Source organism: Hyperolius riggenbachi, chromosome 3 (assembly GCF_040937935.1).
Source record: "Hyperolius riggenbachi isolate aHypRig1 chromosome 3, aHypRig1.pri, whole genome shotgun sequence".
Classification (NCBI taxonomy): domain Eukaryota; kingdom Metazoa; phylum Chordata; class Amphibia; order Anura; family Hyperoliidae; genus Hyperolius; species Hyperolius riggenbachi.
Window position 1 is genome coordinate 148,469,645 of NC_090648.1, and position 22,288 is coordinate 148,491,932.

Sequence of the window (22,288 nt, forward strand, 5' to 3'; positions counted from 1 at the left end):
AGACCAGGGCTTCCAAACCCTGTCCTCAAGTACCACCAACAGTGCATGTTTTGTGGAAATCCAGGAGGTAGTTAATCAGCTAGTTTGAGGCACTAATTACCTCACCTGTTAATGTTTGTGGTTTTCTGCAAAACATGCACTGTTGATGGTACTTGAGGACAGGGTTGGGAAGCCCTGCACTAGACAGACACTTAATAGAGACACATATGTTAACTACACACAACTCAGTGTGTGGCTAATTCATGCAAATCATATGCACTGAATATTGGAGGCTGAACTACAGTCTTAAAGGGTAAACTTACAAACATATGTACAGTTATTTATATTAGAGTGCTCCTTAAAGTTAAATGTATTACACACACCCTCCTCTAATATCCAAAACAGGCAGGTGCAGCATAGACCCCATGGTATGGCCGCCCATTCAAAACAAGTGACATCACCATGGAAGTAACATTGGTTTGAAGTGGTTGCACAAGAGGGAACTAAAGCGGAATATAACCCTGCATTTCAACTTTGCTCTAAAACATTATTTACAGTATATTATATGCAACCAGCATTTTTTTTTTTTACTAGACCAGCATTGGAAGGGTTACACAGGGCTTTAAAGTCCCTGGAGATTTTTGCAGACACATCCGAACTTGAGTTAGATACTTTTTGTTTACACAAATGTATCTAAGTGTTTATTGTGAATCATCTCTCTCACTGAGAAGGAGTTGGAGGACAGCCAAAGAGTGTGTAACATTTCTAAATATATACATATAACTAAATAGAATGTAACTATCTGAACGTCTGCACGGAACTTAAAACCTCTGTGTTTAACCCTTCCAATGCTGGTCTAGTAAAAAAAAATGCTTTTTGCATATAATATGCTGTAAATAATGTTTTAGAGCAAAGTTGACATGCAGGGTTATATTCCGCTTAAGCAATTTTGCATCTGGATATTGCAGAAGAGAAGTGAGTAGCAACATTTATCTTTACTATAGGAGGGGGCGAGATCTTATCTGAAGGATAACTGTACTGAATTGGTAAGTACCATTACCATTTAGGGCAGGCATGTCCAAAGTCTAGCCAGTGGGGCCAAATGCAGCCCACTGAGCCATTTCTGGTGGCCCGTAAAGCTCTCTATAGTTTTTAATCCCATGCGGCCTGTAGGCCGTAGCTGTGGTGCTGCATGCAGGGGACAGCAGCAGAAATAGCCACTGAATAGCAGTTGCCACTGTGCTAACTCAACATGGTATATGTGTTCTTGCCCGTGGAAATGTCACATGAATAGTTTACCTAATGGCAGGGCTGGTTTTAGACTTTTTGCTGCCTGAGGCAAACTTTTGAGGATGCCCCCCTCCCCATATCGATTTGGAATGAACGCACTGTTCCCAACAATTTACTTTCATGTTCTCACATAACATGCTGCAGCTCAACACTTGGCTGTGAGTCTGCGCCAAACTGCTCACCCTTATTCACTCCATTCTTCCTCAGTGAGGACAGAAGTGTCACCTCCTTACTTCTGCTGTGCAAGTCAAATGGAACACTGCTGCTCTCCTGCCTCCCACCTCCTCACTCACTGACAGACTCCTCACACAGTACAACAAGCTGCTTTTCCCCACTTGCTTTTTCTCCTCCTACTCTGACTGCATGCTGTTAGTGTAAACACAGTACAAACATGCTGCCCCTGTAATCTCTGCGCCTGATGCAAATGTTTCACCTTGCTTCATGAGAGAACCGGACCTGTCTAATAGCAGTCAGCAAACATTGTGTTCACTAGTTCGGCCCCCTAGCAAGCTCAAGAACTGCAATATGGCCCTTGTCCTTAAAAAAAGTTTGGACACCCCTGCCTTACGGAACTCTTTGCAGAATAGATCCATAGATTGCTGTTCCCACCTATTCTTTATGTGTTTTGGGTTCCTAAACATTACATCTGCACTACTGAACTTTTATCCTTACTCCTCCTTGACCCTGGATATATTTCACAGCCACAAAGACGATTTATGATCAGTTAGCGCTGAGAGAACAAGCAACAAACTGGCATTTACAGCACTTGCAATTCAAGTAAAAATAGTACAGTGCATGTGCAAGAATTCCCCCCCTGTATGCAACAGTACAGGAACATCTCCCATAAGATGCATCTGCCTGCAGGAACAGTGGTGTACAAATAACTGAATCATCACACACAGAGCACATCACTATTTCCTGTATGTGAACACTTTCATTCAGTATTATTTAGCACCTCTGTGGGTATATTTAAAGGCCATCTGACCTGAGGCAAAACTTCCCAAGCTAAGCACATAGGTACGTTCATGCTGAATCCACATACCATTCTCCATTCATCTCCTCATCTCCTTCCTTATGGGCTTATGGTGATGTTCCTTCCCATCACCCATCATAGCAGTAAGCCTGCCCCTTCACTGTTTGAGAAAAAAAGAAAAAGGGGAATAGGACAACGCAGAGATGTATGTGGATTGGATCCAGCAGGAACGTACCTCTGGGCTTACCTTAGGTAGCCCTGCCTTGGGTCAGGTGTCCGAATGATAAAAGTACTTAATAGTGCCAACACATCTTCCGCAGCGCTTTACAGAGTACAGCTTGTCATTCAGGCCTGGGGACGACTAGCAGCGCTCCTCTAAGCACTTGTGAGCTGAATAGTTCTTGCTAATGTAATGCTATGGAGGATTAGAAAAAAAAATTACACACCTTGAGTGGAATCACACCCATAGCATTTCATTAGCAAGAGCTTGTCTAATCTCGAAGGCTTAAAGAGAACCCGAGGTGGCTTTGTATAACGTTAGTGGGGCACAGAGGCTGGTTGGGCACACTAACACCAGCCTCTGTTGCCCCATGGTGTGTGTCAAAGACCCCCCTGCTCGCCGCTATACCCCCGCAATGCTGGCGACACGCAGCGTGTCGCCAGCACAATGTTTACCCTAGCGCTGTCTATCAGCGCCGCTCCGCCGCCTCCTCCGCATCGCCGCTACCCGCCCTCGTCCCTTCCCTCACGCTGATTGGAGGGAAGGGACGAGGGCGGGTAGCGGCGATGCGGAGGAGGCGGGGGAGCGGCGCTGACAGACAGCGCTAGGGTAAACATTGTGCTGGCGACGCGCTGCGTGTCGCCAGCACTGCGGGAAGGATAGCGGCGAGCAGGGGGGTCTTTGACACACACCATGGGGCAACAGAGGCTGGTGTTAGTGTGCCCAACCAGCCTCTGTGCCCCACTAACGTTATACAAAGCCACCTCGGGTTCTCTTTAAAAAAGCGCTGCTAGTGGGTTCTAAGAGAGCTCACAATCCAATCCCTATCGTAGTCATATGTCCATCGTAGTTTAGGGCCAATTTAGGCAGAAGCCACTTAAATGATCTGGGGATGTGGAGGTTTTGGGGATGTGGGAGGAAACGGGAGTGCCCAGAGGAAACCCACGCAGACACGGGGTGAACATACAAACTCCTTGTAGACAGTGCCCTGGCTGGGATTTGAAGTGGGAACCCAGCAGTGCAAGGCTCTTCTATCCAATACGCCACAATGTGGTTTTCTTCATCAGACGGTGGACGAAGTGGCGCGGCACGCCCAGCGCGCCGAAAAATGGGTGTGGTCATGGACCAGAATGTGGGTGTGGTCACGAGTGGAGACAAATTTACATGAACTTAGCAATGGTGAGACATTAGCTTAGGACAGTGGTGGCGAACCTTTTGGAGGTCGAGTGCCCAAACTGTAACCCAAAAGTCACTTATCTATCGCAAAGTGCCAACAGCAATTTAAACTAAATACAAACGGTTTAACTCATACATGAACATTATGGAAAATCCAAGTAAACTGGTAAGATAAACAATTTCATCCGTCCGTCTCCTGAAAAATGTATTCATTTTTTTTAGAACCTCCCAGTTTTATTTTCTGTTTTAAAAAGCTAAAAAAGTAGGTTTACAGCTAATGTCTCATATGCTGATGATTCAGCTTTTTCCATAGTCTCGCAGTTAGCAATCATGTGACCCCCATCAAGACAAATTCAGCAATCATTAAGGCCCCAAACATGACAAATTCAGCAGTCATGAGGCACATACATAGACAGCATTTTACATAAATAGGCAGAAAGCCCCACCTTAATATGGTAGACACCTCTCACCTGGCTTCTGAATTCTCCTCTACTGGCTGCTGTGCCTGGCAATACTGTTTTTGGCTGGATTGGGAATGATGTGTGGGCTGAAAGGCCTGACAGTGATGCTGTGGCCAGGCTGGCGGTGATGCAGTGCCCTTTTTGACAGTGATTCTGGGCTGGTTGGCTGGTGGTGATGCTGGGCAGGCTGGCCTGATTAGTTTAGGTAGTAAGAGGGAGCAGTGACAGGCACCCCCCAGGTTAGGTAGCAGTGACAGGCACCCCCCAGGTTAGGTAGCAGTGACAGGCACCCCCCAGGTTAGGTAGCAGTGACAGGCACCCCCCAGGTTAGGTAGCAGTGACAGGCACCCCCCAGGTTAGGTAGCAGTGGCAGGCAACCCCCAGGTTAGGTAGCAGTGGCAGGCAACCCCCAGGTTAGGTAGCAGTGGCAGGCAACCCCCAGGTTAGGTAGCAGTGGCAGGCAACCCCCAGGTTAGGTAGCAGTGGCAGGCAACCCCAGGTTAGGTAGCAGTGCCAGGGACCCCCCCAGGTTAGGTAGCAGTGCCAGGGACCCCCCCAGGTTAGGTAGCAGTGCCAGGGACCCCCCCAGGTTAGGTAGCAGTGCCAGGGACCCCCCCAGGTTAGGTAGCAGTGCCAGGGACCCCCCCAGGTTAGGTAGCAGTGCCAGGGACCCCCCCAGGTTAGGTAGCAGTGCCAGGGACCCCCCCAGGTTAGGTAGCAGTGCCAGGGACCCCCCCAGGTTAGGTAGCAGTGCCAGGGACCCCCCCCAGGTTAGGTAGCAGTGCCAGGGACCCCCAGGTTAGGTAGCAGTGAAAGGGACCCCCAGGTTAGGTAGCAGTGAAAGGGACCCCCAGGTTAGGTAGCAGTGAAAGGGACCCCCAGGTTAGGTAGCAGTGAAAGGGACCCCCAGGTTAGGTAGCAGTGAAAGGGACCCCCAGGTTAGGTAGCAGTGAAAGGGACCCCCAGGTTAGGTAGCAGTGAAAGGGACCCCCACTTTAGGTAGTGACAGGAACCCCCAGGTTAGGTAGTGACAGGAACCCCCAGGTTAGGTAGTGACAGGTGCCCCCCAGGTTAGGTAGTGACAGGTGCCCCCCGGGTTAGGTAGTGACAGGTGCCCCCCGGGTTAGGCAGTGACAGGTGCCCCCCGGGTTAGGCAGTGACAGGTGCCCCCCAGGTTAGGCAGAGACAGGTGCCCCCCAGGTTAGGCAGAGACAGGTGCCCCCCAGGTTAGGCAGAGACAGGTGCCCCCCAGGTTAGGCAGAGACAGGTGCCCCCCAGGTTAGGCAGAGACAGGTGCCCCCCAGGTTAGGCAGAGACAGGTGCCCCCCAGGTTAGGCAGAGACAGGTGCCCCCCAGGTTAGGCAGAGACAGGTGCCCCCCAGGTTAGGCAGAGACAGGTGCCCCCCAGGTTAGGCAGAGACAGGTGCCCCCCAGGTTAGGCAGAGACAGGTGCCCCCCAGGTTAGGCAGAGACAGGTGCCCCCCAGGTTAGGCAGAGACAGGTGCCCCCCAGGTTAGGCAGAGACAGGTGCCCCCCAGGTTAGGCAGAGACAGGTGCCCCCCAGGTTAGGCAGAGACAGGTGCCCCCCAGGTTAGGCAGAGACAGGTGCCCCCCAGGTTAGGCAGAGACAGGTGCCCCCCAGGTTAGGCAGAGACAGGTGCCCCCCAGGTTAGGCAGAGACAGGTGCCCGCCAGGTTAGGCAGAGACAGGTGCCCGCCAGGTTAGGAAGAGACAGGTGCCCCCCAGGTTAGGAAGAGACAGGTGCCCCCCAGGTTAGGCAGAGACAGGTGCCCCGTGTATGTAGCGTCAGGTGCTCCCCAGGTTAGGTAGTGACAGGGACCCCCCAGTTGCGGGCGGCAGCGGCGGAACACTTTCTCTATCCTCCGGAGCGAGTGAGCTCTGTATCTGCGTGCCGCTGCTCTGGTCTAGCCCAGACCAGAGCAGCGGCGCACAGAGAGAGAGTCACTCGCGCCGGAGGATAGAGTAAATGTCCCGCCGCTGCCGCCCGCAACGCTAATTTCTAAAGAGGGAGCAAGAGAGAGGGGGAGCCCCAAGGGTGAGGGGGAAGACTTCCCCCCCCCCCCTTCCCCACCACTGTCCACATGCTCCCTTTTCTCTCTCCGCTGCCACCCCAGGGTGGGTGGCCGCCACTTCCGTATTCGGGTAGCTGAGGGGGGGGGGGGGGGGGAGCAGCTGGCCAGGGGAGTGTGCATGCCCCATTTTGCCAGACGTGCAGACTCCCATGGTTGGGGACAACTGCATTTAATCTGTCTAAAATAAACCTTCATTGTAGGAAGTATACAAAACAATATGTGGAGACAGCCATTGTGCAATAGTGAGGAGGTAAATCGAATGAGAGAGAGGGAGCGAAAGAATGCTAGGTAGCAGTGGCAGGCAACCCCAGGTTAGGTAGCAGTGCCAGGGACCCCCCCAGGTTAGGTAGCAGTGCCAGGGACCCCCCCAGGTTAGGTAGCAGTGCCAGGGACCCCCCCAGGTTAGGTAGCAGTGCCAGGGACCCCCCCAGGTTAGGTAGCAGTGCCAGGGACCCCCCCAGGTTAGGTAGCAGTGCCAGGGACCCCCCCAGGTTAGGTAGCAGTGCCAGGGACCCCCCCAGGTTAGGTAGCAGTGCCAGGGACCCCCCCAGGTTAGGTAGCAGTGCCAGGGACCCCCCCAGGTTAGGTAGCAGTGAAAGGGACCCCCAGGTTAGGTAGCAGTGAAAGGGACCCCCAGGTTAGGTAGCAGTGAAAGGGACCCCCAGGTTAGGTAGCAGTGAAAGGGACCCCCAGGTTAGGTAGCAGTGAAAGGGACCCCCAGGTTAGGTAGCAGTGAAAGGGACCCCCAGGTTAGGTAGCAGTGAAAGGGACCCCCAGGTTAGGTAGCAGTGAAAGGGACCCCCACTTTAGGTAGTGACAGGAACCCCCAGGTTAGGTAGTGACAGGAACCCCCAGGTTAGGTAGTGACAGGTGCCCCCCGGGTTAGGTAGTGACAGGTGCCCCCCGGGTTAGGTAGTGACAGGTGCCCCCCGGGTTAGGCAGTGACAGGTGCCCCCCGGGTTAGGCAGTGACAGGTGCCCCCCAGGTTAGGCAGAGACAGGTGCCCCCCAGGTTAGGCAGAGACAGGTGCCCCCCAGGTTAGGCAGAGACAGGTGCCCCCCAGGTTAGGCAGAGACAGGTGCCCCCCAGGTTAGGCAGAGACAGGTGCCCCCCAGGTTAGGCAGAGACAGGTGCCCCCCAGGTTAGGCAGAGACGGGTGCCCCCCAGGTTAGGCAGAGACGGGTGCCCCCCAGGTTAGGCAGAGACGGGTGCCCCCCAGGTTAGGCAGAGACGGGTGCCCCCCAGGTTAGGCAGAGACGGGTGCCCCCCAGGTTAGGCAGAGACGGGTGCCCCCCAGGTTAGGCAGAGACGGGTGCCCCCCAGGTTAGGCAGAGACAGGTGCCCCCCAGGTTAGGCAGAGACAGGTGCCCCCCAGGTTAGGCAGAGACAGGTGCCCCCCAGGTTAGGCAGAGACAGGTGCCCCCCAGGTTAGGCAGAGACAGGTGCCCCCCAGGTTAGGCAGAGACAGGTGCCCCCCAGGTTAGGCAGAGACAGGTGCCCCCCAGGTTAGGCAGAGACAGGTGCCCCCCAGGTTAGGCAGAGACAGGTGCCCCCCAGGTTAGGCAGAGACAGGTGCCCCCCAGGTTAGGCAGAGACAGGTGCCCCCCAGGTTAGGCAGAGACAGGTGCCCCCCAGGTTAGGCAGAGACAGGTGCCCCCCAGGTTAGGCAGAGACAGGTGCCCCCCAGGTTAGGCAGAGACAGGTGCCCCCCAGGTTAGGCAGAGACAGGTGCCCCCCAGGTTAGGCAGAGACAGGTGCCCCCCAGGTTAGGCAGAGACAGGTGCCCCCCAGGTTAGGCAGAGACAGGTGCCCCCCAGGTTAGGCAGAGACAGGTGCCCCCCAGGTTAGGCAGAGACAGGTGCCCCCCAGGTTAGGCAGAGACAGGTGCCCGCCAGGTTAGGCAGAGACAGGTGCCCGCCAGGTTAGGCAGAGACAGGTGCCCGCCAGGTTAGGCAGAGACAGGTGCCCGCCAGGTTAGGCAGAGACAGGTGCCCGCCAGGTTAGGCAGAGACAGGTGCCCGCCAGGTTAGGCAGAGACAGGTGCCCGCCATGTTAGGCAGAGACAGGTGCCCGCCAGGTTAGGCAGAGACAGGTGCCCGCCAGGTTAGGCAGAGACAGGTGCCCGCCAGGTTAGGAAGAGACAGGTGCCCCCCAGGTTAGGAAGAGACAGGTGCCCCCCAGGTTAGGAAGAGACAGGTGCCCCCCAGGTTAGGCAGAGACAGGTGCCCCGTGTATGTAGCGTCAGGCGCTCCCCAGGTTAGGTAGTGACAGGGACCCCCCAGTTGCGGGCGGCAGCGGCGGAACACTTTCTCTATCCTCCGGAGCGAGTGAGCTCTGTATCTGCGTGCCGCTGCTCTGGTCTAGCCCAGACCAGAGCAGCGGCGCACAGAGAGAGAGTCACTCGCGCCGGAGGATAGAGTAAATGTCCCGCCGCTGCCGCCCGCAACGCTAATTTCTAAAGAGGGAGCAAGAGAGAGGGGGAGCCCCAAGGGTGAGGGGGAAGACTTCCCCCCCCCCCTTCCCCACCACTGTCCACATGCTCCCTTTTCTCTCTCCGCTGCCACCCCAGGGTGGGTGGCCGCCACTTCCGTATTCGGGTAGCTGAGGGGGGGGGGGGGGGAGCAGCTGGCCAGGGGAGTGTGCATGCCCCATTTTGCCAGACGTGCAGACTCCCATGGTTGGGGACAACTGCATTTAATCTGTCTAAAATAAACCTTCATTGTAGGAAGTATACAAAACAATATGTGGAGACAGCCATTGTGCAATAGTGAGGAGGTAAATCGAATGAGAGAGAGGGAGCGAAAGAATGCTGAAGTTTCTTTGGTGTGTAAACATTTTGCTGTAGACAGATCTGTTTGTGTACAGCTATGGAGTCACAATGAAATGATGCATAGAGAAATAATGTGCCTCTTACAAAAGAAGGTGTGGAAGCCTTTGTGTTCCTAATGAGAATCAGTAAATTTCTAGTCAGAACGATTCCTCAGGCAGCTAGAAAATGAAAGTAAAGCTATGACTGGCCGATGTGGGGTTGTATCAGTACACTCCATACATAAGAGGTATATAACCGTCTTGATAGGATATTCCCTCTCTCAACAGACATTACAGGATATAATGTCATATAATACTGTGTGAACTCTGTAATGACTTCACAGTCATCACTTCTTGCTACACACTCCCTACTTCCTGCCTGTGTCTAAGCTGGTGAGCAACACGCGGAAGTGACTCTGAGTCATGATCCCCTCAGGAGACATGGCCCAAGGCTACCAATGGCAAGCAGTGTATATGTAGAGCATGAAGATAAGTTTCCACACAGCCAGTCACAAGAACTAGTCATGCCTGAGAAAGACATTGTACTGGTACCTGCTGACTGCACTGCAGAAACTCACAGAATACTAAGGCACCACTTAAAAGGGGCACAAGGGCTTTTTCACATATATTGCAGTACCTGCAAATGGTTTAAACAACACATGCAGTACTTCTTTACATGTCCTTCTCTTTTCAGAAAAAAAAGCTCTGCTCCTTTATCACGCTCCTTAATTTGTAAACAGACATTTATCTCTGTTTTCTCTTATGAAGTGTGTTAGGGCAAAACAAATAAGAGTACACACATGCACTGAAAAGAGTGTTTCGTTCCTTCGGGTGACAATTTGAGGTTGAGTGCTGCCCAGTTATAATGCTAGGCTACAACCTCACAGCACAAAATGGTGGTCGCTCAAATCAGGGCAGAACCAAAGCAAAATGTAAACCTCTGCTCAACTCACAGAAAGCCAGTGGATGAATACAACACCTCATGCTCAAACTCACAGAAAACCAGTGGATGAATGCAACACCTCAATATACAAGTTCATTGGTCCACATATCCACAAGAAAGAACATGTGGATAAGCCCCTCAGCCAGCAGCAAAGCCAATCTTAATGACACATACCCAGTCATAGTGTTCAATTCTAGATACGAGGCTTCTATACCTTATGTCTTCTGTTGCTATGAAGGGGTGATAAGGGTGTCCAACGTGCACCTTTTAAGTGTCTACCGTCCAAGCCTTAGATTATTTAACCCATGAGAAAAAGTTCCAGTATTAAAGAAAACCTGTACGGAAAAAAAAGTTCCCCTGGGGGGCACTCACCTCAGTAGGGGGAAGCCTCTGGACCCTATCGAGGCTTCCCCCGTCATCCTGTGTGCCATGGCGGTCTCGCTGCAGCCCCCGTAATGCACAGGCGACAAATCCGACAGCCTGTGCAATATTTACCTTTTCGGGATCCAGCGGGGGCACTGTTGCAGCGCTTCTGATGAAGATAGGCGAAAATAGCTGATCTCCGTCGTGTCCGCTCTACTGCGCAGGAGACTTGCGCCTGCGCAGTAGAGCGGCACGACGGAGATCGGCTATTTTCGCCTATCTCAGTGAGAAGAGCGGATACTGTGCCTGCGCTGGAGCCAAGAGGTAAATATTTACCGCTCCGGGAGGATTTTCTCTGCCGCTGTGGGACTGAGGAGGACGGTGGAAGCCTCAATAGGATCTGGAGGCTTCCCCCACCCGAGGTGAGTACCGACCAGGGGAGTTTTTCTTCATTACAGATTATCTTTAATCTGCCTCACCATCATGTTTTGAGAACACACTGGGCCTGATCCTATTCACGGTTTCTCCTAAGTTTTCTCCTAGGAGATAATTTATCTTCTGTTTAAAATAACTTTTCAGCACTCTGCAATTGAAAAAGTACCAACAAATAGGTGAAAGAGTGCTGTCAAAATTATTCTGAATATTTTCTTGCTTGCTGGTGGCTTAAAGAGACTCTGTAATAAAAAACCAACAAAAACCCTCTGGGGGATACTTACCTAGGGAGGGGGAAGCCTCAGGGTCCTGATGAGGCTTTCCCATCCCTGTAGCTGCATGCAATCCAGCGCTGGCTCCCCCAAATCCTCCTGCCATCCTCCCCCGACAAGGATTGATTTACTTACCTCTCCGGGATCCAGCGCAGTAGCGGCTCTACTTTGGGCTGGGCGGAAATAGCGGAGTCAGATTGTATCCGCTCTACTGCGCAGGTGTAAAAGGACTCGCACCTATGCAGTAGAGCGGATACGATCGGGTTCGGCTATTTACGCCAACCCGAAGGAAGAGTGGCTAGTGCTGGTAGAAGCAGGTAGAAAGGCAGTTGGCACTGCAGCAGTACATAGTCAGCATGGAAGGGGATTAGGCAGGTAAAACACACCTCATCCACAGTGTTATAACTTGCGTGCTCTAATCCAAGGGAAGTACATACATGGAAGAAGGAGCAGGAATGATCGGCACTGCAACGTAGATTTATTCTTCAAAAAGTGAGGCACAGTCCGAATGCATAAATACAAAACTGTAGTGCAGCATACATGGACATACCGGTGCTCAGAGGTGTGATGGTGCCGGTGGGTGCTGGGCACTGCTCGCCTCAGGCGAGCAGTCACCATCACACCTCTGAGCACCGGTATGTCCATGTATGCTGCACTACTGTTTTGTATTTATATTGCAGAGAAGGGAAGAAAAAAAATCGGCACTAGATGCTGACTTGGCAGGTCAGGAGCTACAGGTGCAATATCCACTGTGCCTCCAGTGTAGTAGTATATCCAAGTAAAAGCAAGTAAGGTTCTCCGGGCACCAGAAGGATTTGCAAGTCACCTTTCATAAACTCCCAACATCTTCAGTAGATACATGCAACAAATCTAAGCCTTACAGCTGTTTCACAGGATAAATCTACGTCTTCAGAGGCAGACGATACCTCTGAGCACCGGTATGTCTATGTATGCTGCACTACTGTTTTGTATTTATGCATTCGGACTGTGCCTCACTTTTTGAAGAATAAATGTACGTTGCAGTGCCGATCATTCCTGCGCCTTCTTCTTCCAAGAGTGGCTAGTGCACCTGCGCAGGATCACGGAAGGTAAATATTTACATCGCCACACTTCGGGAAACCCATGCAGGCTAACAGAGGGACGGAGAAGCCTCATTAGGATCCAGAGGCTTGCCCCTCCCAAGGTAAGAATCCCCCAGAGGTTTTTTTTTTTTAATTACAGGTCTACTTTAAGAAGCATTTTATTGATATGATCTAGAGATATCACCCAGGAGAAAACTTGGAGAAAAAGTGAGCTGGATCAGGCCCAGTCACTCCTATGTGAAATTCTTCTTGCTCTGTTGAGTGATACACAGCTGCAATGTAACTGTGTATTATCCAGATCCCACTTTATCGTTTGTCGAGCCAAATGTATTTAAGTACAAAATCAATAATAAAACTGCCCTTCATTCCTCTTGGTGATGCTCCACAGAATAATAGTTGGATCAGCACATTCCTATTATAAATGGGAAGCTAGGGACGTATGCACAGATATCACCATAACAGTCTGAAAGGGAACCAGAGACGCCAAGAATTAAAAAAAGAATAAAGATTTTATACATACCTGGGGCTTCTTCCAGCCCCATAAGCCTGGATCGCTCACACGCCGCCATCCTCTGCTTCATGTATCGGTGGTACCGGGTCCCGTCACTTCCGGCAGACGTGGCCAATTGTCCGCATGCACAGGGGCTCCCTCCATACCGTTACGCATGCGGCTGCGCAGTATGGAGCCGCACGCGTAAGGATATGGAGGGAGCCCCTGTGATGTGGACAATTGGCCGCGTGCTGACACCGACTAGTCGAAACTACGGGACCCGGTACTGGCGCATACAGGCAGCGGAGGACGGCGGTGTGGGAGCGATCCGTGCGTATGGGGCTGGAGGAAGCTCCAGGTATGTATAAAATCTTTGTTCTGGCGTCTCTGGTTCCCTTTAAGCCTCATCTACACCATACAATTTTTTGTCTGATTCGATTCAGTCAGACATGTCCGATCGGGATTCGATTTGATTCAATTTGCTATTGCAAAACAATGGCAAATTGAATCGAATCCCGGTCGGACATGTCGGATTGAATCGAATCGAAATCTGACAAAAAAATTGTATGGTGTAGATGGGGCTTTAGGGTTGGTCCACACTTGTCAGGTTGCAAAGCAGAATGAGTTATAAAACTGATCCGTTTTTCAAAATGTTGTGCTTTTGCAGCATACGTTTCCAGTCCGTTTAAACATGTCCTTCCTTCCTGTGTGTTTCTATTGGATAAAGAGTTCCGCAAAGATGATGCTGAGGGGAGGAGCAGGCAGTAGGCAATCTGCTTTGGCATCAGTTTTGTGTGCAAAAGTTCTCTGTGTAGAGGGAGATCAGTTTTTGTGTTGCCTTCCATTGCCTCCACAGGTATCCAGTCTCTGTGAAAATCTGAAAAATCCAGACTCTCCGTTCAGTTTTCTAAAACAGAGCCCAAGGATCAATTTTCTGAAGTGAGTGAAGAAGGTTGCCATTTAACATTGGTATCCGTGGCTCTGTTTTTGCCCACGAAAAAAAAAAAAAAAAACTGAGCCGTGGATACGATTTTGAAAGAAGTGTGAACTGACCCTTACCAAGATGAAACAAAAGTGTTTGGACAATACTTTCCAGAGACGGATGATGCCTTTACAGAGAATATGCATAATTGAGATTGCTGCCGGATTCCATAAAAAAAAAAACATTTGGCCATAAAAATGTACTCCAATCCCTGGCTGGCAATCCCTCAGCCAGTTCCTGACTCCATGGCTGTGCAGAGGGTCCATCAGACTGTCGCCCGTGCTGGTGAGAGAACAGGCACGGAAAGGGGAATGCCACACAGTAAGTAGGTAGCATGTGCATGCACCACTTCGTGTTACAGGCTAGCGCACCTGATAAAGTGAGAAGGCCACACAACCCTTACAAAAATGAACACTGGAGGTGGTAAGCGATGCAAAACAGTGATTATCTAGTCAGCACACCCCAAACTGTCCTCTGATCAATAATTCAATCAAAATGGATCAATGATATAATCATTTAGCACTCCCTACTTTCTACAATCCTTCTCATTGCTGCCCCTCTCTGCTCCAGTTGGGAAAGGGATTAAAAGTAAATAAGCTTAAGGTGGCCTTGGGTGAAAACCTGCTAATCAATTTCATCAGTTTAATGGAATTGATCCATTTTATCTGATCGGATTGTTTAGCAGGTTTTGACCATTCGTGGGCATAACTGATCAACCATACCAATGATTAAAAACAATAGTTTGGCTGTGGGACTGTATCGTTAATGGCCATCTTTAACCACTTAAGGACCAGGGGATTTTCTTCTGATCGGTGCTGCGTGGACTCTCCAGCCCGCAGCACCGATCAGGAAACAGCCAGGGCGATCAGACTTCCCCCCCCTTTTTTCCCCACTAGGGGGATGTCCTGCTGGGGAGGTCTGATCGCCGCCGGCTACCCGCACTTTCCGGGGGGGGCTCTTCAAAGCCCCCCTCCGGAGCGCTTTCCGCCCTCCCCGGCTTTCCCTCCCTCTCCCTTACCCTCTGAGCGGCGCAGGACGGTTATCCGTCCTGCGCCTGATAGGATAGGCTTCTGTCTATCAGATGCCGGCGATCCCCGGCCAACGTCACGGCGCTGCTGCGCAGCAGCGCCGTGTGATGTAAACAGCGGGGATTTCTTCCCCGCGTGTTTACATTTTGCCGGCGAGCCGCGATTGGCGGCTCTCCGGCTGTTCACGGAGTCACCCTCCGTGAACTGGCATGGAAAGCCGTTTTTCATGCTATACCACTAACGACCCGCCGACGCCTATGGGCGTTAGGCGGTCGTTAAGTGGTTAAATGCATTCCTTGGTATGGAGTAATGTCACCTATGTGGCTATGCTGGAAGAGAAGTGGTTATGATCTGGGAGGGAGTGTTGGCAGAGTAGATAGTAATCTACAACCATCACTTTAACCAGCCTCAGAAAATCTGTACTATACAAGCAATACATGATCTGAAAGGGTCTCCAGCCTGCCAAGGTTCACACTGGAGTTCAGAATTGCATTTGAAGTACATTAGTATTATTATGTACCGTATTTATATATAGTGCTGACAAACTCTGTGGCGCTTTTACAAAATACATAATCACGTCACCAACTTTAAAATCTTATTTTTGTGCCGATTTAAAAAAAAAATGGTAGCTGTGTATGCAAAAAGCATTTGTGTAGTGCAATACACAACATTCAACTGGTATTTATTTTCCTTGTAAAGCCTTAAAGGGACACTTAAGCCAGAAAAAAAAAAAGTTTTACTCACCTGGGGCTTCTACCAGCCCCCTGCAGCAGTCCTGTGCCCTCGCAGCCACTCACTAATCCTCTGCTCCCCCGCTGCCAGCTAGCTTCGTTTTTGCCGACAGGCCTGTAAAGACTGGCCATGCATAGCTTTTTCTGCATTCCCGACTGTAATTAGCGCCATTGCGGGCCGCAACGCGTACAAAAATACGCATTGCCGCATTACGAACGCATAGATAGGCGGCAATGCGTATTTTTGTACGCGTTGCGGCCCGCAATAGCACTAAATACAGTGGGGAATGCGGAAAAAGCTACGCGTGGCCAGTCCTGACGGGCCTGTCGGCAAAAACGAAACTAGCTGGCAGCGGGGGACCAGAGGATTAGTGAGTGGCTGCGAGGGCACAAGACTGCTGCAGAGGGCTGGTAGAAACCCCAGGTGAGTAAAACTCTTTTTTTTCTGGTTTAAGGTTCACTTTAAAGCAATTCTACAATTGAGTGGAGCACAAAAGTGGTGTCATACTGGTCTATTTATACTGACTAGCACCTCCGAATAGTCCCATAGAAGAATTTCTGGCCCCAAGCTATGTTCCAGACTGCTGCTGGTACACATAATACCCTGGACTACGCATCGTCATACTGCCTCCCAAATTACGACATAAGTCACATGAGATCATGGCAAGGGTTGCTGAATGGTCCGTCAGTGGTTGCGTGAGTGCAGTTGTGTACTCACGGCACTTTTTTTTTTTTTTTTATATAACCGGAATGTCCTAGGTTTATTTTATACTACTTTAGGTCTACTCAACTGTACATTTAGGTCACAAGTTTAGTTTATTCCATTCGGGACTAGTTTTGTAGCTGCTGTCTGGCACTCTGTAGCAGGTAGAAGGAAGAGTATGTTCCCTCACTACAAAGCTCCACCCCTCTTTGATTAATAGAGTAGAGAGAGCTGAATGCAACTTTTTCTACAAATACATGTGTTTGTGGATGCAGAGAAGAAGAAAACAAACTGATTTAGGCCACTTACACAACAAGACGTTGCGTTTTAGGGGACGTTATGGTCGCATAACGTGCCCCTAACGCAACGCATGGTGGTGCGGGAGAGGACGGTAGAGTGAGCCGCGTTAGGCAGCTCTATCCGCATAAGGTCTCCCAGGGTGGCGCGGATTGGCCGGCGGGACCACGTGATGCGGAGCGAGACACTCCGCATCACGTGGTCCCGCCGGCCAATCAGCGGCCGCCAGTGCAGTGCATATTAAGTAGCTATGTGCGCGGCTACTGTAGCGCATCTCCCCGCCTCCTCTCCGTCCCCCATTGAGCATGTGCAAACAGTCTACACTTTCACTACAACGTGCATCGTTACATGTAACGCAACGTGGGCAGTGTGAACAGCCCACTTGTGTTACATTGCTGTGCGTTGGGGGAGCGTTACAGGCTGCACTAACATGCGCCTGTAACGTCCCTGTGTGGAAGCGGCCTTAAAGTGGATCTGAACTCTTGCACTGGATAGAAGGAAAACATATAGAAATGCGTCCTCTATTGTGCCTACGCGAGTACCGCTCTCAATCACATCCACGTGGTCCAGAGCATACTGCGCAGTACAACCCGGACCACTTGGAGGTGATTGAAAGCAGCGCTAGCGCAGGCGTAGTAGAGGACCAACTGGTGGTCGTCCTGCACAGTCAGGGCCTGGGAGTTAGCGGCTGAGAGCGGAGATGCAACGAGGGACATAGTGGATGCCAGGGGATGGAGGTAGCCCCGGGTTAGTGGTGGTGGTGTGTGTTTGTGTGTGTGTGTGTGGGGGGGGGGGGGGGGAGGGAAAGCACTATATGACTGATAACTCCTTTAAATGAAAGTAAATGTACCTTATGCTAACAAATCCAATTTCTTGGTAGGCAGAGAAGCATATTTCAAAGTGTGTTTAGAGAGGCGGATTCGTTTATTTTTGTAAACATTAAAAACAGGTCCCCCTTGTGCCTCTTACTCAATCCCTGCTTGATGTGTCATCCTCTGCTTTACTGAAGCCTGTGTCGCCTGCATTTGCTGCCATATGGGTAACGCTCACATACAGCAGCAAATGCAGGCGACACAGGCTTCAGTGAAGTCCGATAGTGAACATACAGCAGGCATAGAGCAAAGCTATGCACGCACGCTCAACCCAAGTCACTTGAAACGTCTGATGAACAACAGATTTTACCTAATCGGATTTAACAATCGCGTTAAAAGCCAAACTACAACTAGCAGACGATATTATGTAATTTTACTGTGGTAGATTTGGTCTTCAGATTTTTAAGGATCAGAATAAAATGCCATTAATAGTTAACCTGATGCAGCACCTTGAACTTGCTCCAGGATAGGAGCGGTGAATGTTCTCAGTGTGGGTGCCTGCAGCTGCTGTCACACAAATACAACTTTGCTAACTTTTCGGTTATTCTTGCATTGCTCTAATAGGATTTATGAAGGCTGCAAGGCCTTGCCTGTATCAGAAGATCATTTTTAATAAATCTAAGCCAGTGTTGCAGCATCATTCTGATGATTGCTCTGGAATACTTTCTGGATTTTGTAAGCTCTCACCGAGTAGGTTTGCACTTCCTTCTCAAAACACACTGATGGGTTAACTGGCATGCGTCCATAAGGTGACTGTGTTAGGTTGTGTAACTATAATACTGACATTGGACTGTAATCTTCTACAGGGGTCAAAACTAGTTTGAAAAGTTTTAACTATTCTGCTAGGAGCTGCCTAACATGTATGTTGGCACTACAATGTAAAAACACTGAAAATAAAGGCCCATAAAAACTCAGAACTTTGGTCGCCCAAAATGATCGTTAGTGATCATTTTGAATGCCTCGGTAGAGAAGGCCCAATACCTGCTGACTGGTCGTTAATAATCAGTCGTGCTTGAAGAGCAAGCCCAGTTGCTACTGTTGTTCCCTGCTGTAGGCAATCAGCAGCTCATGCCTCCTAGCCCTTCCCTCTCCATAGAGCAGAGCATAAAAAAGGTCATCCTATACAATAATTCCCCTTTCCCTGCATCCTCCTGTGTCCGTGCGTCAGGCGCCTGGCGTGAATGCGCAGCACACGAGTGGGCTTTGGGCACGTGCAGCCATGTGCGTGTTGTGGCCGAGCATGCGAGGTTGCAGGCGCTGCATGCAGCCAATTTGCCTTTTTTTTTTTTAATTTATACTAGTCTGAAATAATTAGGATTGTTTGTTTTAGCCTACACATTGTTTCAGTTGTGCAGCCAATGTAGTACAATACACAATACACTAGATTTAGGCCCCATTCACACCTAAAAGCGCAAATCGCTGGAGATTACCATGTGATTTTACGCGATTAACGCGGAAATATCACTGGACACTGCAGTGTTTTGGGTGCGATTGCGATTAGCGGTGCTATGCATGCTAATTGTGATCGCTAATCACCGGCAAAACGATGCATGTCACGTGTTTGCAGTTAACGCTAACCGCGGCAGTGAGAACACTTTGGCTAGCAGTTTTTAAAAACCGATAGTGTTTTGCGCTGCGTAGTGGGAATTGCACGATTCCCGCTCAAGTGTGAACGAGCCCTTACACTGGTTTTATTGCGATTACACAGTAAACGAATGCCCTGCCTTACTTTGCAGCTCCTTCAGCTGGGCCTGGTAACCAGGTTTTCAAAGGAAACAAAGCATAGCATTTTAAAAACTTGTCAAATGAGCCTCCCTTCTCCCCTTAAAGGGTACCAGAGATACCACACTCGGGAAAAAAAAACAACACATACCTGGGGTTTCCTCCTGCCTGATCGCTCCCTTGGCGCAGTCCGCCTCCTCCTCCATCTTCCGTAAGGGGTCCCAGTATCTTCGGACAGTCAGTGCATGGGCAGTGCATCAGTGCGCGCTCCCCCGTCTCCCTCCCACGGCCAGGAGAGTTTTGCTCCCAGCAGCGGGAGCGTGGCCACACATGTGCAGTGAGTCCCGAATGCTGAGGATACCGGGACCCCTTACGGAAGATACAGAAAGGGGAGGACGGTGCAGAGAGAGCGATCAGGCTGGAGGGAGCCCCAGGGATGTATGAATTTTTGTTTTTATGTCATCTCAAGTTCCCTTTAAGGGAGGTTTGTACAATGTTGGGGCTTTTCCAGGTGCAGCAAGCATTTATTAACCTATGGGGTGCTGCTCCATAGAGGAGTAAATGGGGTAGGGACTGGGGGAGAGGAGGGAATAGGAAGGTAATAGGAGGGAACAGCACAGCAATCCTGCTTCTTCCTGGACAAAATGTGACTTTAGCCAAAAGTCTAATTTTTCAAGCAGTGATTACAGGGACTGGGGGAATGAAGAAAGGAACAGTACAGACACAGAGGTATGTGTATCCAGCACTGACATACCTCTGTGCTTAGCTTGGGTAGCTTTGCCTCAGGTCAGGTGTGTTTTAAAGTGAACCTTTATTGAAGAAGGAAGTTGATTTATACTTACCTGGCGCATCTTCCAGCCCCCACAATCTATGTGATCCCCCGCTGTTCTCCCGGTTGGCACCGCAGTGTCGCGGTCACCTAATGCACTGTTCTGGCTGCGCGGGCCTCCTCAATTGCGTTCCCATGGCCCAGAAGTGTTCTGCACCTGCGCCGGTCATAAAACTTGCAATTGCACAGGTGCAGAATGCTCCCAAGCATGGGAATGCGATCAAGGATGCACACAGTAGTCACCAACTTCTTGAGAGAGCATCTAAACAATTAAAATTCCTGATTAGTTTTTATTGCTGTCCTCATTTCCCTTCCAACAGAACTACCAGTATTTAAATTAAAGGCACAAAGACCCATGGAGATCCCAGAGCCAGTAGCGGAGTGAAAATCTCTCCAATGCAAAGTGCAGGTGTTTCGCTACATTTGCACACGCTGCTCATTAATTCCTAAAAAAACTCCATGCAGTATTGACTTGAAAGCCCACAAATGTGATACCGTAAAACTTTCATATAATGGCATATTGGAATTAAAGGAGATTTTTACAGTATTGTGGTTGTGGGGTGTTAAAATGTGAATTTAACCCCTTAGAAACCTAGAAAACTGGGTGCTAGTCTAATTTAAGGGACCCAGCAGAAATCGTCATAGGGAGCAGTTCTCCAATCACAGCACAAAGCATTGTAATTGGCCAAATAGCGTGGAGTTTGTTTACTACAACCTATTGGCAACCTAGCAGCGCACCCAATCATGTTAGCTGAATTCCATGAGGTATCCTGCTGGGTCCCTTGAAGTAGACTAGCGCCGAAAACTGGGCCTGAGGGCTGGGGCACACCGAGCAGCTTTTTTGAGCGTTACGCGGATACGCTAGGGTAATGTATTTCAATGGGGGTGTGCACACCACAGCGGGAGGCGTTTTGCAGAAACGAATCCTCCCGGGGTGAGGCCTTTTTTGGATTGCGGAGGCGTTTCTGCCTCAATGTTAAGTATAGGAAAAACGCAAACCGCTCTGAAAAACGGCAGATCAGAGCGGTTTGCCAGGCGGTTTTGTTACAGAAGCTGTTCAGTAACAGCTTTACTGTAACAATATATGAAATATGCTACACTGAAACCGCAGCAGCAATCCGCAAAACGCATCATAATAATAATAATAATAAAAATTTAAAAAAAAAACGTTTAAAAATCTGCTAGCGTTTTGCGGATCTGCTAGCGGGTTTTGGTGTGCACCGGGCCTTACAGCCCGACAACTGGCATTTTTGAAAGGACAACAAAGATGGCAACCTCCATATTTGTCTCAGGTTTGCAGAGCATGTTGAAAACAGATGCACAACTTCAGATACAAACATGTTCAACTGGTACTAAGCAGAGCCACAGTATTGCACTATCCATCTAGTGAAGTACAATCTTATGTAAGCAAACTTTGCAGCATAGGGGTTTGCATCAAATGCGGCAATCTTTGTTGTGTTGGAACTGCATATAAATATCCCTGCAGAAGCAATAACATTCAGAACACAGCTAGGTAAACATTATATTTGTGTGGCCTCTGCTCATGCAGCCTTGGAATCCTGGAATCATATTATCACCTCCTCTGCCACATTCTGTACATTTCTGGACTTGTTGCTCCTCCAGACAGCAGAAACACACTACAATTAGGTATATATAACTGCTTTCCATCCCTTATTCTAGGCACTACCCAGGGGACAATACTTTCCAGCTGAATGGAGGATGTGGAGGCCCTTTTCTGCCTTGAGCACGGCCTTCATAGTGGATGACATGAATAGAGCAACGTGTCCACCCACCCTGAAGATGAGCAGCAGTCAGAAGTCATTTCAGAGCATGAATCAGTCCCTGTACCGCTCAAGCCCGCACATAAAGGCAGCGGCTGGTTCTTAAACGTTATTCAACAAGTTGCAGAGAGAGAGCGAGCGAGCTGCTTATGGAGGCTGCCTGGATTAGTAGGAGAGCCAGCTCGCTAGACGGCAAGTCTGGGGAGAAGAGGTGAAGAAGGGGGAGGGGGAGACGACTCTTACCTCTCAAAGCAGAATCGGAGTAGCATGAAGACCAAGGCCAAGGGGATGGTGATATAAAGCTGGGAGGGGGACGCCGATCCCGTCCCCTCGCTGTTCTCCAGGTCATCCCAGGTGTAGTTGCACGGCAGCCAGATTCTGTCCCACCAAAACCAGTCACTCAGGGTCCGCAGCATCCTGAAGAGGGGAGAGAGAGTCAGACAGGGAGAGGCACGGGGTGGCAGCGCTCCCTCCTCTGCTCCGCACACAGCTACTACAGCCTGAGTCCTGTGACTGACACCCTGCGCTGAAAGGGGAAGTGATTCATTCTGGGATGTGCTTTTTTTCCCCTCTTCTTACTCCCTCTCTTCAAGGTTTTGCGTTTTTTTTTTTCAAACCAAGCTTTATAAAGAAAAATAGAGTCCGGTTCGGACACGACGATGATGCAGGATGTGGGGGGCATGTGCGTTCTGCTACATCCTACTTCCGTGCCTCTTGTGCCACCAACAGCTCTAGCCGCTACACAGACCTAACTGCAGATC

General features: G+C 50.2%; 1 protein-coding gene across 4 annotated transcripts in view; it reads right to left on the reverse strand.

Annotated features, from left to right (window-relative positions):
* The window catches only part of CERS3 (ceramide synthase 3), a 185,285-nt gene that overhangs the window by 112,912 nt on the left and 50,085 nt on the right, over window positions 1-22,288 (reverse strand). For all 4 annotated transcript variants that reach the window (XR_011030243.1, XM_068275106.1, XM_068275104.1 and 1 more), the window contains one exon: window positions 21,771-21,944. Coding sequence is in view for 3 of the 4 variants with exons in the window: in XM_068275106.1 (XP_068131207.1) it covers window positions 21,771-21,943 (173 nt within the window). In the remaining variant the exon portion in view is untranslated. The remainder of the gene's footprint in view (window positions 1-21,770; window positions 21,945-22,288) is intronic.